This window comes from Hyposmocoma kahamanoa, unplaced genomic scaffold (genome assembly GCF_003589595.1).
Source record: "Hyposmocoma kahamanoa isolate Upper Pololo Valley unplaced genomic scaffold, ASM358959v1 166, whole genome shotgun sequence".
Classification (NCBI taxonomy): domain Eukaryota; kingdom Metazoa; phylum Arthropoda; class Insecta; order Lepidoptera; family Cosmopterigidae; genus Hyposmocoma; species Hyposmocoma kahamanoa.
Window position 1 is genome coordinate 20,670 of NW_020653601.1, and position 17,177 is coordinate 37,846.

General features: G+C 39.4%; 2 protein-coding genes across 2 annotated transcripts in view; one reads left to right on the forward strand and one right to left on the reverse strand.

Annotated features, from left to right (window-relative positions):
- Positions 1-16,721, reverse strand: part of LOC113225549 (mitoferrin-1-like) — a 33,259-nt gene extending 16,538 nt beyond the window's left edge. The window contains exons 1-2 of the mRNA XM_026457877.1: positions 16,399-16,721; positions 2,760-2,845 (exon numbers count right to left, since the gene is read on the reverse strand). Of these exons, the coding sequence (XP_026313662.1) occupies positions 2,760-2,845; positions 16,399-16,515 (203 nt within the window). The 5' untranslated portion in view covers positions 16,516-16,721. The remainder of the gene's footprint in view (positions 1-2,759; positions 2,846-16,398) is intronic.
- Positions 3,768-4,364, forward strand: LOC113225551 (general odorant-binding protein 69a-like). Its single transcript, XM_026457878.1, has one exon. The coding sequence runs from the start codon at positions 3,768-3,770 to the stop codon at positions 4,155-4,157; it is 390 nt and encodes a 129-aa protein (XP_026313663.1). The 3' UTR covers positions 4,158-4,364.
- Positions 16,722-17,177: the final 456 nt, after the last annotated feature.

The window sequence follows — 17,177 nt, forward strand, 5'->3', positions numbered from 1 at the left end:
TGACGAATCATGAGTTTCTAATTTCACTACCAAACCTTAATAAAAGCATGTTTGTGTTAAAAACTCGACTACCTAGGTGGCTCAGTGGTTAACACTATGCGCGCTTCGTGCGTAGGTCTCGAGTTCGATTCCCGGTGTTCTGGGTTGCGCTCCCAAAATTAAGCCCTGTTACCTGCTAGTTACCAGTTGGTGTAATTGTTAGGCAGAATTATTAGTATTATTATAAAGTCAACTATGATATGAGAATGAGAACAGGAAAACGATACATTAGTATTCTATTTACGAAGAAGTAATTATAAGTCAAACCTGATAAATGCAAGCAAGCTAGTTAATAAGGTGACAATTCAAATATTTGCTCGTCGAAGCGGCGCTGTGCTGATAAAACGTACGCGAGTGCAGGGTATCTGCCTGGGAACATCCTTTTCTTGCTGTAGAGGTAGACAATTCGCATAGTAGGCATTCACAAACAATTGTCGAAGTTATGTGGAGTTATGTATAAGAAGAAATACGAGGAGAGCAGGGACGACCTGCAGCGATTGCGTCGAAACAGCGTTACTCCAGGTTACTCGGCCACCGAAGGAACTCCGATCGGCGATCGGAAGGTGACGACATCGGCGCGGCGCTATCAGGAAGACGCGTCACTGCTCATCGAATTAAAGCCAGAGTGCCAATCATGGTGACGACGCAAGCGATTTACGTAAGTACTCGCAAGTCGCGAGTTGCAGATAGCGAATCACTCAGCACCGACATCAACAACCACTCACAAGCATTGCGAGGCAAACATTGACAATCGCCGTGAACAACTTCAATAACACCGACACTTAAATTGTTCCTTCTAGTGGGACGAGCTTTGTATATTTCGAGTCTAATTCTAATATTGCGACATACTTGTACAGCCGCGGTCCGACACATTGTCCCGTCCACTCATTCTCATTATTCAATTGACAGTGCATAGCCGCCGTCGGTCGTCGCAGCCGATTGAGCAATCGCAGGCACTTTCTAGTATTTACTGCTAAGATAATAATAATCGAACCCAACGAAATTGCTACAAAGTTTGCGTATAGCCTGGAGGTGTACTCAGACAATAAGCCTTCAAGTATTCGCGCCAATGTCAGACAGCGTAAGCGGTACTGGGCCATCTCAAAACGACCGCTCCTGGTGCCGCCGAAACGGTAAAGAAGAGTAAACAGGCGTTATTCAGAATAGGCGAAAGAAGAGCTCAAATACACAACAATGACAGCTCATTTTGTTAACTTAAAGGGAATATGCGGCTTACGTCACTGGCGCAATTGATATTGTAATCGAATGGAATGCAAACCAATGCAAAGCGGCAAATAGGTTTTCGCGTTGTCATATTTTGATTTTCATCTTCATTGTATATATTTTATTGAAAATACAACTATAATATAATAATGTGGGCAAATTCATATTTTATTACTGAAGAGAGTACAAAAGATGGATAAGTTTGAAAGGACTTTTTAATAGTTTATGTTCAAGATCTTGTTGATAGGATTGAGCAAGCGCAGTCACAACAGATTATATCCGGGGGAAAATGAGACAAGCTCCACCGTGCGTCCGCAGCGACACGTCTTCGATGACGCGACAACAGCCTCAACGCACATGGCTTCGTCGACAGTGGTGAGTAGAGTGGTGTTGTAAGAGCCTGCACCTCCCACGGTGCAGCTCGTACGAACAAGACGGTGACTAAGGACAAGGAAAGATTGCACAATCAGGCGCAGACGTACTTTGCACTAAACAATCTTCGTTAGAGCACAATATAACATTTGATCGAAGGCCACAGCTAATTTGTGTATTCTCCAAGGACACTTTATTTATGTTACAACTCTGTCACCGGAAGGAAAACTCTAGTAACAAACGACATAATAAACAATAAAATTCAAGAAAGAAGTCAACGCTATAAGTACATTCTTATTATAAACCTGTACTAATGTCGTCGGTAAATAAATTACATTTATTGTATTGACTCTGGGCGGATACGATCCGTTCCAAGCATAGACAAGGAGCAGTGCCTCTATAGACAAATGCCGATATTATTCGGGCGATTTACAAACTGGACCTCTCGGGTGGCGCAAGCGGGAGTCAAGGCCAAAGAAATTGATATTCTTACGCTAGGGCATAGACTCTCGTTTTGGCTCACCGCCCACTAAGGCAAGATAACAAAAATTTCAATGCCCATCACCACAAAAAATAATTGAAAACACTTATTTTTTACATTAACCACACAAAAAATCACAAGATTATAATACATATGTAGTGCAGTTTATATAGATAATTCAGGTTTTCATTTCCAAATGCGGTAGCACCCCCTGGTCAGCATCAACACCCCCAAATTGCTTCCGAGGCCCCTACCACCCCCATAGGACTCTTCAGCGCCCCCGGGTACCGGTACCGACGGTAGAGACCGCTTTTGGAAACTATAAACTAGGGCCACAGTACGATCGTTTGCTAAAATGATATTTGTTCATAACACAAAATAGTAATAGCCTACATCAATACAAGAAACAAAAATTAAACCGGTTGTGCTTGATACGTGTTGTATTCCTCTTTGTCGAATAATTCATTCAAGTAGATAGATGAAAATAAAAATACAAAGAAAGAAACCTCATTCAAGCCAGGTGGATGAAAGAAGTTGGGTCTGTGCGACAGCTTTGCGTTATTTTCATTTGATCTTGGCGTTCATTGATACCAGTGCCGGAACAGAAGGAACTCATAAAGCCTGTGTTACATAAAGTGCATACCTAAGCAGCCCTTCACGGCGCACCATGTGCCGAAAGGTCTCGACGATGGTGGTGTTATGGGCGCTGCGTAGCGACTGCATCCGTGTCTGCAAGCAATCAAATAATAAAATTAAAAAAGAACCCACTCTGTGGCCTCCCGAAATGAAACTTCGAAATTGGTTTGTTCTGGGTGTTCTCGAGCACTGGTGCCTCCAATCTCTTAATATCGTTATTTTGAGAACGACTTTTTGGTTATAATTAATTAATAATTATATGAATGTTGGTATAATCATTATTATTTCGTATTATTTCCTAAGGTATAAACTACGCCACTTTCGACATCAGTTCCGAGGTATCGTATATCCCTTATATTCCACGATTCGCAAGGCAACATTTCACGTCGATACCCAGTACCTATACTATAATAAATCGGGCCAGAAATGTGTCCAGACAAACGTCTGCGTGTCATAATTTTATTTAATATGAAGAGCCAGTAGGCTAGTAAGCTTGAAGTAGTTTTCTGAACTTCTGAAACGCATAAAAGTTCCTTTTAAAATTGTATTACGTATTTAAAAAGGCACATAATGATGAAAACTCCATATTAACTTGTAATCTCTACTTACACATGTGAATTAATCTTCTTTCAATTGCATATTGCGTATAGTGGTTTTATGGTCATCTCCATTTACGACTACGAATTATAAGTAGGACATAAGGTGTAATTAATATCGAATCATTTGATAATTTTAAGTACCACCTCTGCACAGCATTTACGCTAACCCTCTAATTTGGGCAGGACGCACAAGCGACGTTTTCCGGTCGCAGGTGCCGTGTCACTTTTTTAAATGATCCGCTATAAAGAGATGTCAGTTTAAACGGACAACGCAAAACACGCAGAGATTTAATGAAGGTGGCGAATGCGGAGATCGTGTAATTTAGCACAAGAGTTGCAATCATCGGCGGCGTATATAGCTGGGGAAGGCAGCGGCGGCGACACTCGGCAACATGGGCTGTTCGACGATGCTGTTGATGTGTGTGCTGGTGGCGCTGGTGCGGGGCGCCCCGCCGCCTATGGACCCCGAAATGGCGGAGTTAGCGCAAGCCGTGCGCGACTCTTGCTTGGCTGAGAGCGGCGTGGACAGGGCGCTGGTTGAGGGCGTCAATGCAGGCGTGGCGCTGTCGCCCGACGCCGCGCTCAAGTGCTACATAAAGTGTACCATGGAAACGACGGGCATGATGGCTGACGGCGCAGTAGACGTGGAAGCCATATTGGCACTGTTGCCCGACGCGCTGCGCGACCGCTCCGCACCACACTTGCGCGCTTGCGGCACGCAGCCCGGCGTCGACCACTGCGACGTTGCCTACAATACGCAAGTGTGCTGGCAGAAGGCTAACAAGGATGACTACTTCCTCATATAGGCCCTGCGTGATGCCCCCGCACCATCGCCTGTAGCCCGTTTTCGTGAATGCTTATACAATACTACCTCCGCTTTGTAAACATACTTTAATTATTGTTGTAAAAAATATTTTTAAATTAAAAACATTTAAAACGCTCACATCATGTACATATTTGTAATTTTAGTACTGCACTTAACTAAGTCAAGCAATAAACTTCATGAGCATTTAATCGCCTACCCTGTAGTTTCTCTTTTCATGATATGCATAGAACTCACTAAACTGTGCGTTTAGGCTTTCTCGAACAACAGTATGAACAGACACCAATAAGTTCAAGGTACACGCTACACGCTAACCCAGGAATGGCTTCAGTTGTAACCAAGCACAAGTCCGGCCGTGCATGGAGTACAGCTGCCATTTTTGGGATGGCTCTGCTACATACCAACTAGCCACCTTGGATTCAATTGACAAGCGTGCCAAAAGGGTTACATTTCACTCGGAATTAGTAGAGGCGAAGCTGCAGAGCCTTGAACATCGCCGTAAAGTTGCCTGCTTATCGGTATTGTACAGGATATATCACGGAGAGTGTGCGATGGAATTACACGATTTAATTCCGCCTTTCCATCTCAGGGGACTAGGCGTAGGCTTGGTTTCCACCCCTATGATATTCCAAAGATTCCCACGAAGCGTAACGCTTCCACATTAATATGGCGAACGGCTATGGAGTGGACTTCCCTGTCTGCAGACTTGTTCCCTGAACGCTTTAACTTGAACCTTTTCAAGGCGAGAGTGAATAGGCATTATTTAGATGTGCAAGCTCCATCGTCGACCTCATCGTCGCTTTCCATCAGGTGAAATGGAGGTCAAATTCGCACATACATATTTATAAAAAAAATACAGGGAACATGTCTTAGAAACCAATAAGTCTTTTTTGTGAAAACAATTTTGGCATAGTAAATTTGGTCAAGCGTGTGTTGTCCATAAAAACGAATAAAATTTATTAATTTTTAACTGACTTCAAAAAAGGAGGAGGTTCTCAATTCGACTGCATGTTTCTTTTGTATGTACGTTACGCGATAACTCCGGTATTTGTGAACCGATTTTCATGATTCTTTTTTTGTTGGAAAGAGGGTACATTTTGAAGAAAATCATCCACCTCTAAGGGTGGCTGATCTGAAGCATGAACATTCATTTTTATAAATAGCGCCTAAATTTTACTAAAGGAGCCATTATTTTAATGGTTGGTTTTGCTATTCTCCAATTCAAGGCGTTTTTCTCTCAATATACTTTGAGTAGTGAGAAGCGATTTTTATGATCTCCTGTGTAAAGTCCTGTATAGTGGCGAACTAGGGGATATTTCAATAAAACTTGGCAAACAGATGTAATTCCACGTACTTTTGTTTATATAGATTATTTTAGTGCTGATCGACTCAGTTTCATGGAAGGTGTGTTTTTATTTATAAACTCAACACATTGCTTCACTATTTGACGACCAAATTTAAATGTAGAAAAATTGTAATTTGCGGTGATTGGAACATAAATATAATGCAGGAAAATACAGCTTCCAAAGATCTCCCGAGTTTGCTTCAAAATTATAATTTTAATGTTCACATAAACTCACCAACGCGGCTAAACTCGTGTATCGACTTGATTGCGAGCAATATAAAATCAGTTAAAGCGGAAATTCTCTTTCTTGCGCTTTCTGACCACGAAACTGCGCAAACCATAACCCTGAAGACCGGGAAACAAAAAGGTATCACTACATGGTATGAACTGCGGCGCGATTATAGTTCTGACAATATTAAAAAATTTTATAATTGCATTTCGGCACTTTCTTTTTCTGATGTCTTTGGTTCAGATAAGGTAACTCGAGCTTTTGACTACTTTTACGATTTGATACGTCTTTTTTATGAACTTTGTTTTCCAAAACTAAGAGTTAAAATTAGTGATAGGCCGAAAAAATTACTCTGGCTTACAAAAGGTCTTAAAAAATGCTGCAAAACAAAACGATTGTTATATTTAAAATACAGGACGTCAAGCTCTAACAAACAAATAAATACAAATAAATTCAGATTGTATAATAATATCTTAAGAAAGTGTATCCTAAAAGCTTAGAGAATAAATAATAATATTTATATACACAACAATAAAAACAAATGTAAAGCGACGTGGAATACAATTTCATCTACAATAATGAACAATATTAATAAAAATGACATTACACACATACGACTTAATAACGTGACATACTCAAACCCAGTTGACATTTGCAATATTTTTAATGATTATTTTATTGATATGACAAATAAAGATAACTTGACTCCAAACCATATGACATTTACTCCAAATTATAATCTAAGTAAAAATTTCCACACAATGTTTCTTAAACCGGTTACCGAAAAGGAAACATATAACATTATTATGTCGTTAAAAAACACAAAATCCAGTGGCTACGACGATATAACAACTAAAATGCTTAAACTATGTGCCCCTTGTATCTGTTACCCACTTACACATATAATAAATTTATCTTTTAGCGATGGCCTTTTTCCAGAACAATTAAAAATTTGTGTTGTCAAACCACTTTTTAAGAAAGGTGACAAGAAAAATCCAAATAATTATAGGCCAATATCTCTAATCCCGACTCTATCCAAGATATTCGAAAAAGCTGTACATACTCGATTGAATGCATTTTTAGAAAAACATAAAATCATAAGCCGTTCTCAATTCGGATTTCAAAAGGGTAGCTCTACAACTCTTGCATGCTTTGAGCTGTTGCGTAATATAACGCAATGTATTAACGCTTCTACTCCTGTAATGTCCGTCTTTCTTGATATGAGTAAAGCTTTCGATTTTGTCAGTCATTCAAAACTTTTACACAAACTTGAGATATAAGGTATCAGGGGGAGAGCCCTTGAATGGTTAGAGAGCTATTTACAAAATCGATCGCAATATACAGAAATAAATGGAATTAGTAGAAACAAGTACAGTACTATATTTGAAAAACTAACCTATAGATCAAATTTTAAAGCGAGTAATGCTGGAATCCCTCAAGGTAGCGTGCTAGGCCCATTGTTGTTCATTCTATATATTAACGACCTCCCAAAAGCGACTAACCATAAATGTATACAATTTGCTGACGACACAACCCTTATGATAAAATGCAAAGATAAAACGACATTTAACACTGATATAAACAAAGGACTGACAGATATAGTAAATTGGATGGACTTTAATGACTTAAATATTAATATAAACAAAACTAAATTTATGACATTTAGATCGTATAATTCAAATTCTATACCAATCACAATTCAATACAATACTGATACCGTAGACGAAGTTGACACATTTAATTTTCTTGGATTAACAATTGACAAACACCTTAGCTGGAAAGAACACATTGAGCAGATTTGTGTGAAACTAAATAGATTTGTTTACGCTCTACGAAGGCTAAGACAAACTGTCTCTCATGAAGCTGCATTGACGGCTTATCACGGCTACGTTTCTTCCGTGCTCAGCTACGGTCTTGTACTGTGGGGCAACTCAGTAGATCTAGAAAGAGCGTTTAAGGTCCAAAAGAAGTGTATTCGGGCGATCTGCGGTGCGTGGTTTGACGATAGTTGTAAACCGTTGTTCAAAAAACTCAACATACTGCCTTTGCCATATTAGGGATATATGTGTATTTGTCAAGACCTATCCTCAATATTTTAGAACACGTGGTGAAATCATTCAAAGGCAAACTAGAGCTAAAATCATGAATCTTTTGTACCAACCTCGTTGCCACAAAGCAATTTATAAAAGAAACTGTTTTAACATGTGTGTTATTATTTATAATAATTTACCAAGTGAAATTAAATTATTGCAAGGACATACATTTAAATTAAAATTGACAAAATGGCTTTTGACACATTGCTTTTATACTAATAAAGAATATTTAGAATTTTCAAATGCAAATATAAATTAATCCGAAGTGTAATTAATTAATGGTAGAGACTGAACAAGAAATCCTATTAATATTTGCACATCTGCTTGCAGATTGAATACAATGTACCTAATTTTATTTAAGACCTATGTAATTACTGTATTCTGGCAAATAAACGTATTCTATTCTATTCTATTCTAACATTTCATTGTATTGGAAGAAAAAAAACGGAACAGCAGAAGTTGTTCAAAATTAATAAAATGTTTTTCCCCATACTGTCCCAGTTGTACTTAGTCAACTATTCCCGAAAAACCAGCTAAAAACAAACAACAAAAGGATGTGTGTAAGGTCCCATAGACGGTAGTACTTTTTGGATCATCCATTCGCTGCTGCAAAAACCAAACAAAAAACCAAACCAAAAAAAAAGCCAAAAGGACACTCCTAAGCATTCGCGGATGTTAAGTAATCTGCGGCCGTGGTATTCTCCGGCCATACGATCAGCACCATTGACGAATCTGATTTTGGGCAACACTAACTCAAAACAAAAATATTACTACGTAGTAACTATTAAGTAATCTATGATGTTACTGCGTTATTAAGCTACGAAAACTTTTGTGCAAATAAAAATACGAAAATAGTCGAAGGAAATACTGAAAGTTCCGAAACAGCTTGCTGGCGTAACACTACTCTACAAACTTAATTTATATTTTACCGAAAACTACTATTAGCCATTTTTATCGTAAATAATGTATAATTTGACCTGAAAACATGTTCGGAAACGCAAACAAATTCGCTTCTGGGACTCGCCGGTTGCTGCCGAGACACGCTCGCTTCGCTCGCATGGCTCATGCTGCTTTTTCATATACTAACCTAATCTAACCTACTGAATAGGGGGCGCAATCAAGATTTGACCTACGTAAAATATATTTGCTTTCGTTGAATCACCATGGAATCCAGTGTGTAGCAATAATAATTTTGTCGAAACGAAAATTAGGTGTTGTAAACTCTATAATGGAAAACGGACACTATTCCACCCGCACCTTCGCCTTTAAATTACTATTACTATACTCTAGTATCGAACAGACAAGTACCACGGCGAGTCAGGTTTAACCTTATTATTTATTATCCTTAAATAATAACAATAATATAAATAAAACAGGTTCCTACACTAGAGTGGTGAAAATGATTTTATAAAATATTAATATTATTTTACGAATTTTCGGTAAGTTTGTATTTCTTTCGGAAGTTTAGTATATTACTCGGAAGTAGTTTTTTTTTTAGAATTATAATTTGAACAAGCTCTTCATTGATTGCCAAACAGAAACAATATTGTCGGTACATTTTGTGTTTATTTTTCAGTAACTCATTTTAACGCAGCTTAGTTGTATTCAAGTTAGTTCACACTTCGCTGCCTTCGGAACCTTTATTATGTCCCTTTTTCTAACGTTATGTTAAACTATGTGACGTGTATGTAACTATACATAAATACATATTTATTATTTTTTCTTGTAATCTTGCATGTATCACACCTATTATCTATATCTGTACCGCGTCGCGCAAGCTTGGCATCCTGAACAAGGTGCACCGATTTTTTTACTCCAGAGCTGCGATACCTGTTGTATAAAGCTCAGGTCCGAAGCAGCATGGAGTACTGTTCGCACCTTTGGGACGGCTCTGCCAAGTACTTGCTCGATGCCCTAGATGGACTGCATCGCTACGCCTTCTGTGTTGTCAACGATCCTCATGTAACTGAGCATGCGGAGTCGTTACAGCTTCGCAGAGATATAGCGTCTCTTAGCGATTCTATCGCCTGTACCACGGTGAGTGCTCTGAAGAGTTATTCAACCTTATCCCTTCCTCTCCTTTCCATCAGCGGACCACCCGTGCCGGACTGCGTTGCCACAGTTGGACGGTCAGTTCAATACCGTCCCGCACTAAAAAGTTTGGCAATTCGTTTTTATGCCGAACCATCAAATTGTGGAACCAACTCCCGGCGCATGTATTCCCTCCCCTCTATAACATCGGGTCCTTCAAACGTAGTGTGAAGAAGCATTTGGCCAGACCGGCAAAATGATAGTGACGGAGTGAAAATATTTGTGTTTTCCATCCGTTACTCTCATCTCTGGACTGTATTCGCACTTTCCATCAGGCGCAGCGCAGTCATTTTGTCGAGTCACAATAAAAAAAATAAATAAAAAAAATATTATACTTATTGTAAGCACAACATTGTTGCCTGTCCATAATTATTTAATAATATTTAGAAATGCCATGATTTGGAGAAACTCTAATATTATATTTAGATTTGGAGGATCTAACACCTAATTTAGATGTTGGAAGCTCATATATAATTAGCGATCAAATCAGATACGAATCTGTCCGCAAATGGCAGAACTGACATGATTCCTCCAGAACAGGACCGCTAACAAGAACGTTCTTCCCCGATAAAGCTTATCACATCGTGAAGAAGACAAACCTAACTCCACACATAGCGCAGATTCTGACAGGACCAAGTTAAAAGACAGACCTGTCTGCGAGTGCAACCGGAACATCTGCAAGTGTACCTGGCATTTAAAACTAGACCGCCCACGTTTCCGGACGGCACATTTGACACATTTATGAATAGCCGCATTCACGATAGCGATGCGCGATTGTGAATGATTTCAATATTCGACACGTTAGTAATCGCTAATGCTGTCATTCGAATGTCAAATTAGTAACCTACTAATTTTCTTATTCGAATGATTTGAATGGTCATTCATTACTAATTAGTAGTATTGATCCATAGATTCCATAGAGCATTTCTGCTCGTTATCATCTAGCCGTCTCTGACATATGGTAAACACTGTAAATGTGACGGGGACAGGGACATTTTCTGGTATGGACATGATGAATTAGGTGTTCCGATATAATAATCATTCGGCTCGTGCACCCAACCGACTATAAGGCATTCAGTATTGATAAATCATCAAACTCGAGTCGAATGATTGTGCTTGGATTCGACTTATTCGAATGATTTGCCAATTCAAATATAATAATAACGACTTCGAATTCGAAAATAATCACGACATGGGGGTGTACAGGGGAGCGGGGAGGTATGCCTACGATAATAAGCACAGATATTGGAATGCAGTAAAGGCAAGATAAAAGACTACATCGGAATGGTTCTCAAAGCACACAGCTAAGGACCGTGAAAGCAAAAACAGGTAATATAAAAAAAAAACAATGTCAGCCGCCGATGAGAGCTTATCACTCGTGATTCCAAAGAACATAAAAAAGAAAAAGTCAAGCAAGGAATTGTCGATCCGCCGGATCTAAGAGAAGCAACGGAGTCCCAAGACCGAAGTCAGTCATCAAAGCGACAAAGTGGCTGGCCTCCATACTTGTGACGCTATCCTGTAAGTCCTACACAAGCGGCTCTGAAGCCAGCTTCAGGCGAAACTTGAGGAAGTAAATGCTGCACTGTGTGATGACGACACCTCCCAGATTATCAGAGGGAAAATGTTCGATCACTACATACATACAAGGCGACGGGTGATTTTGTGATTCTGGCCGAAGACGAGACACGGCGGATCAGTAAAACCGTGTGCAAAACTCCAACCAAAAAGGCTATAGTAGTAAACGCACTATAACCCGGACCCCGAACAGGGCGGATACTTTCAAACACTAGGCGATAATTGAAATAACTGGGTCAACGGTGCATCCGAGCGCAGAAAAACTATCTGGTTAATCAAAAACTGCAGGGAGTACGAGCTGATAGTACGACGACCACAAAGACTAAGGTCTTATTCAAAGTGGCGGCGGGCGCGGGTAAGTCAAATGTACGTCTAGACGCTCGTTACGTTCACAGTGGCCGCGCGCGCCGGCGCAGCGCCTGTCTCGAGCCAATGCAAGAAGAACAATGCGCACACTGCCGTGCTTACAATAAGAACAGTAAGTCTATGTACATTTCAAATATACCTACTCTTCATATTGTAAGCACGGCAGGCCACTGCCTCAATATTAGTATTTTTATGTGATCGGAGCGTCGGAGACGTACACTCGTGTCATGATCGATGAAACGCTCATGAACCATTTCGGGAACAACGTGAAGGCAATACGAATTACTTGTGCGGGTGAGGCAGAGCTCATCGGTGATATTAAGCTGTTTCGCAACATCGATAGAAACAACCTATTCCCACAAAATTATAACCGAAGTGGCCACAATCCCCCGAACTGCGGTGCGCGCACAGGCTCCCATTGAATGTAGAATGTTACGAACATACAACTGCAACACTCATCCACGTCTCGGGTTCGTTCCTTCACGCCGAAGTCGTGCACAGGAGCGAAAATTCCCGTCTCCGAAGGAGCCTCACATCCGGTGCACACCTACGCTGATAAAACTCCTGGTTGGTACTAGCCGCACGCATCCACTCATAGTACAATAAATAGACTTCTCACGATATGATGACAATTTCGCCATACAGAGGCAGTAGCCATTATAGCGATCGAATAGAATACGACACGATAGCCAATCAGATACAACGCGTGGAAGCAACCGCTAACCACAAAGAATATAAATATATGAACAGTATATAGAAAGTATTGTCAGTTTCAGTTAAACAAGCCAAACATATATGCATATGTAATGAGCAAATAACATTTAATGTAGGATGATGAGTAAATAAGTTATAAACATGGTACGAGGGGAGGTCCAAAAGTACGCGGAATGGAGGGGGCGGGAGCCCGCTAATTACGCTTGCTTGATGTGGTATTAATCAGATACTCATTAGGGGTATATATATCAAGCTTCACCCTTTTAACTCCATTAGTTTACGAGATATCGCCCTACAAACAAGTAAATCCGGAAGAAAACTGCAAATATGGAGCAAATCGAGTTTCGTGCTGTCATCAAATTCCTTACCAAGCAAGGAAAACCTCCTCAAACCATTATGAATGAGATGGAAACTGTTTATGGGGATCAGTGCCCTGGTAAAACAATGATTTACAAGTGGCACGGTCTTTTCAAACATGGCAGAGAATCAATTGAAGACGATCTTCGCCCAGGACGGTCAGTTGAGGCCACCACATCAGACAATGTTGAAAAAATCGAAAAATTTATATTGGAAGATGCCCGTCTGAAGAAGAAACAGCTGTCTGCATTAGTAGGAGTATCAGACACTACCATTTTGAGGATCCTACACGATCATCTTGGGATGACGAAAGTCAGTGCAAGATGGGTGCCGAGAATGCTCACGCCGCCTCAAAGGCAACAAAGAATCGATGCATCAAAGCACTTCTTGGAGCTGTGTGGCGCAGAACCTGCCCCAATTTTGGAGCAAATTGCTACTGGAGATAAAACTTGGGTTCATCACTTTGAGCCCGAGTCCAAACAGGAGTCAATGCAATGGCATAAAAAGGGTACACCACCCCCTAAGAAGTTTAAGGTGTCGGAATCGGCTGGAAAAATCATGGCTACGGTTTTTGGGATTGTGAAGGAATTTTATTGGTTGACTACAAAGAAAAGGGGGTCAATATAACGGGAGAATATTACGCAAGAACATTAGAGAGACTGAAGGAAGCTGTCAAAGAAAAAAGGCGGGGAAAATGGATAAAGGGTGTGTTGCTTTTGCAAGACAACGCACCGGTTCACAAGAGCAATGTTGCGATGGCTGCTCTACACAAGTGTGGCTTTCAATCGCTGTCCCACCCATCTTACAGCCCGGACCTAGCCCCCAGCGATTATTATTTGTTCCCAAATTTGGAAAAAGAATTACGTGGGAAAAAATTTCGCGACGATGAAGAGGTTAAGGCAGCAATGTTAGCTCATTTTGAGAGCAAAGAGTAAAAATATTTTTTCGATGGCATAGAAAAGCTAATTTCGAGATCTAAAAAATGTATTGAGCTCAAAGGTAATTATATTGAAAAGGAAAAATAGCCTTATTGTTTTATATTATTTACAACCCCTCCATTCCGCGGACTTTTGGACCTCCCCTCGTAGTTATATGTAAGTTACAAAAACGAAGATATTAAAGACAAGTAGAAAGATTATTAGACAACAACTCTCTGGTGGAGTCGAAGTTTAGTCTTAATCACTTTTTTTTTTTTTTTTTATACATGACAGGCAAATGACTCCACTCCACCTGCTGTTAAGTGGAAAGTGGTATCCAAACGCGAAGGAACCTAGTGCAGCGATGAAATCCTGACTGCACTAGCCACCTCCACCCTGCCTGTACAATATGCCTCTTCACGCCTCGTTTGAAGGACCCCATATCATAAGAAAAATGGCCAACTTATCTGTTATCCATAGGAAGAACTTTACAATTTTGTTTCAACCTTACCATTCGTCCCTCGGACTATTAGAAATCCAAACCACTCAATACTTATGTCATTGACTTACCACCTACAAAGCACTTTGCCTAATATTTCCTGGTGCATGTGGTAAAGGAGTGGAATTCATAGCCAATACCTAAAAGCTACAATTTGGGGTTGTTGAGGGCAACACTTCACACAACAACATGGGCCCATTGTCGCTTAGCATCAGTTCCTATTTTGATCAAGCAGTTTTACATTAAAAAAAGTATTTAAAAAAAGGGGTACAGGCCGTGAATCTGTAGAGTGTAATTATTAAAGAGGTTGTAGTTCATATGTGACTGGGCACACTTCGCAGACAGACATACATTCATTTACAATGCCTTAAACAGTCAGTCAAAGTATGAAAACTCAATTATAAACTTGGTCTAGGTATTGTACACAATGTCCAGGGATTTGTTAAATGTAGGTGCGCAAAGCAATGTTATAATAAAAATTATTACTCAATAACTTAAAAAGAATATTTTATGCACGTCCAAGTGTCACAATAGTCCATCTTGTAAGAATAAGTAGATAATTCGAATTTGGTAATTAAATTTAAATGATATTTGTTATCTTTATCTATTTATCGCAAGAAAATCCCCATTCTTTTAACAACATATTGAGAGTAGCAATGAAAATTTTGATACACTAAATTTGCACAATTTTTAATGCATTAAAAGCAAAACTGTTACATTAAATGATTATCTGATATCTGAAAGTAAATCTATAAATAATTCTTTGACTTACTACAAAAATTTTAACTCAAACTTTATTGGAACCAAGCACCTATTAAACTTTTAGGAACATTAGGTTTTTGTGCTGTTTGTTATGATATGATAGAATACCTCATTCTACAAAATCACTGTATAATATATCATTTCATTACCATATAGACAATATACAAATGCACAAGCTTTATAAAAGATCATAGGGTTTTGAACATTTCAATATGTTATATATAAACTGTTCATAAATAGCATTGTTTTAATCATACAATAAATTAATAGAGGCGCAGTAATATACTATACAAACCAAATATGTTAAATGAAAAAATCAATACAGCGTGTTTATCATATTTGTATTTATTTTTTACGAAATTGTACAATTTACATAAAGGCAATTAATGCCAAAACTTCAGTTAATGCCGACTTTCACATATTTTAAATAATACAGACCTCTTATTTCTAGACTCTTGTCTAGATATTCCCTACAACCAGACTATTTGTTATTGTTCTAGATTATACAATCATCTCAACTTCCTTTCTCTTCCTCATATTTTAGCAGGTAAGCAGAATTGCACACAAGTATATTTATTATTGAAGTCTTCAAAGTTTCTTTTACTACATAATTAATTTTGAGTAAACTAAAATGAGGGCCATATGCAGCACACACTAAAGTATTAATATTTTGTTCAAGCTCTTTGACCACTTGAAAAGGCTACCTGTATTATTGTAATGCTCAAGGCAAGTGTTGTGTCATCATCAATAAATGCACAAAAAAACATTTGCCTTCAAGGTCACATCACTGCTTATAAATAACACAGCGGTTGGTAAATGTACTAACACGTTTTTTATGTCCTCTTCTGTAACAAGCCCACACGAGTCAGAAGGCGTATGAGTGGCCTGGCTTGTTATCTTCATATTTGTAAGCTTAATAAATAATTAATTTACACAATAGAGAAACTTTTAAACTCCAGTATTTAGTCAATGCTGCACAATTGCTTACCAGAAATGCAGCCAACAAGATCACTTTGTGATGAAGCGGTGTGTGTATTACCAGTAGCAAGAAGAGTAGCGGTTATGGGAAAAAATCGACTTACAATTGCGCAAATGACATTGGCATGAAACGTCCAACACAGAGATGTTGAGGACGCCGGAGAACAGCCGCAAAATGAAGATCCGATCCTACTCGGAGCGACCACGATAGACATGTTTACATAACCGGGAGGCGCCAGCCGCAGCAACCGACAGTGGCGTAACTAGCGCTGCTGCGTTGAAGGTTAGGGCTCACCTTCACCGAGTCCAGCGGATACATGATGCAGTGCTCCATCACGCCCGCGATGGCGCCGGCCGTCATATGGGTGATGGGGTTCTGGGTCGGTAGGGTTTCATAGTCCTCAAAGTTCATAATACTCTATCAATACTGACACAACACAAAATATAACCAGATTGTAGTTTGAAAAGTAGGATTTGCTTATGGGTTTACCGAATTAACAATGTCATTTTCACTACACTATTTTCGTCACAAGTCATCCGAAATTTGGAACGATAAAAATTAAATCCAAAACGCGACAAGCACGCGCGGTAGGCAGTGTGCAATTTTCTTTCCGTCTTTTCTGTCAATTCTCCTTCAGCACGTCGAAACCCGAAACGTCAAGTACATACACGGGTCACAGACACAGAATATTACAAAACAGTCACTCGTTTGTTCAAATGAAACCGCTCATTCGTTCCTAATGACGTATTAAACGAACAACCTAACGTAGCAGAATTTGACCAAGACAGTCAAAAACACGTCAAGCTTAACACTATATACTTTGAACCGTTCTTATCGTAAGCGGCATAGAGTTGGATTTAAATCTTAAGTGTTACGCTTGACGTGCTTTCTGTACCCCCTGATTAGGAATATCTGTGAAACAGTGTGGAACGAACGCCACGTTTATTATAAAAACAAGTTTTTTAGCAGTAGTAAACTCTAATATGAAATCGAATTCCATTACAATATTTATACTTCTCTCAGGCTGGGAATCGAACCCGATATCTCTGCATGGCAGACCAGCATGGTTACCA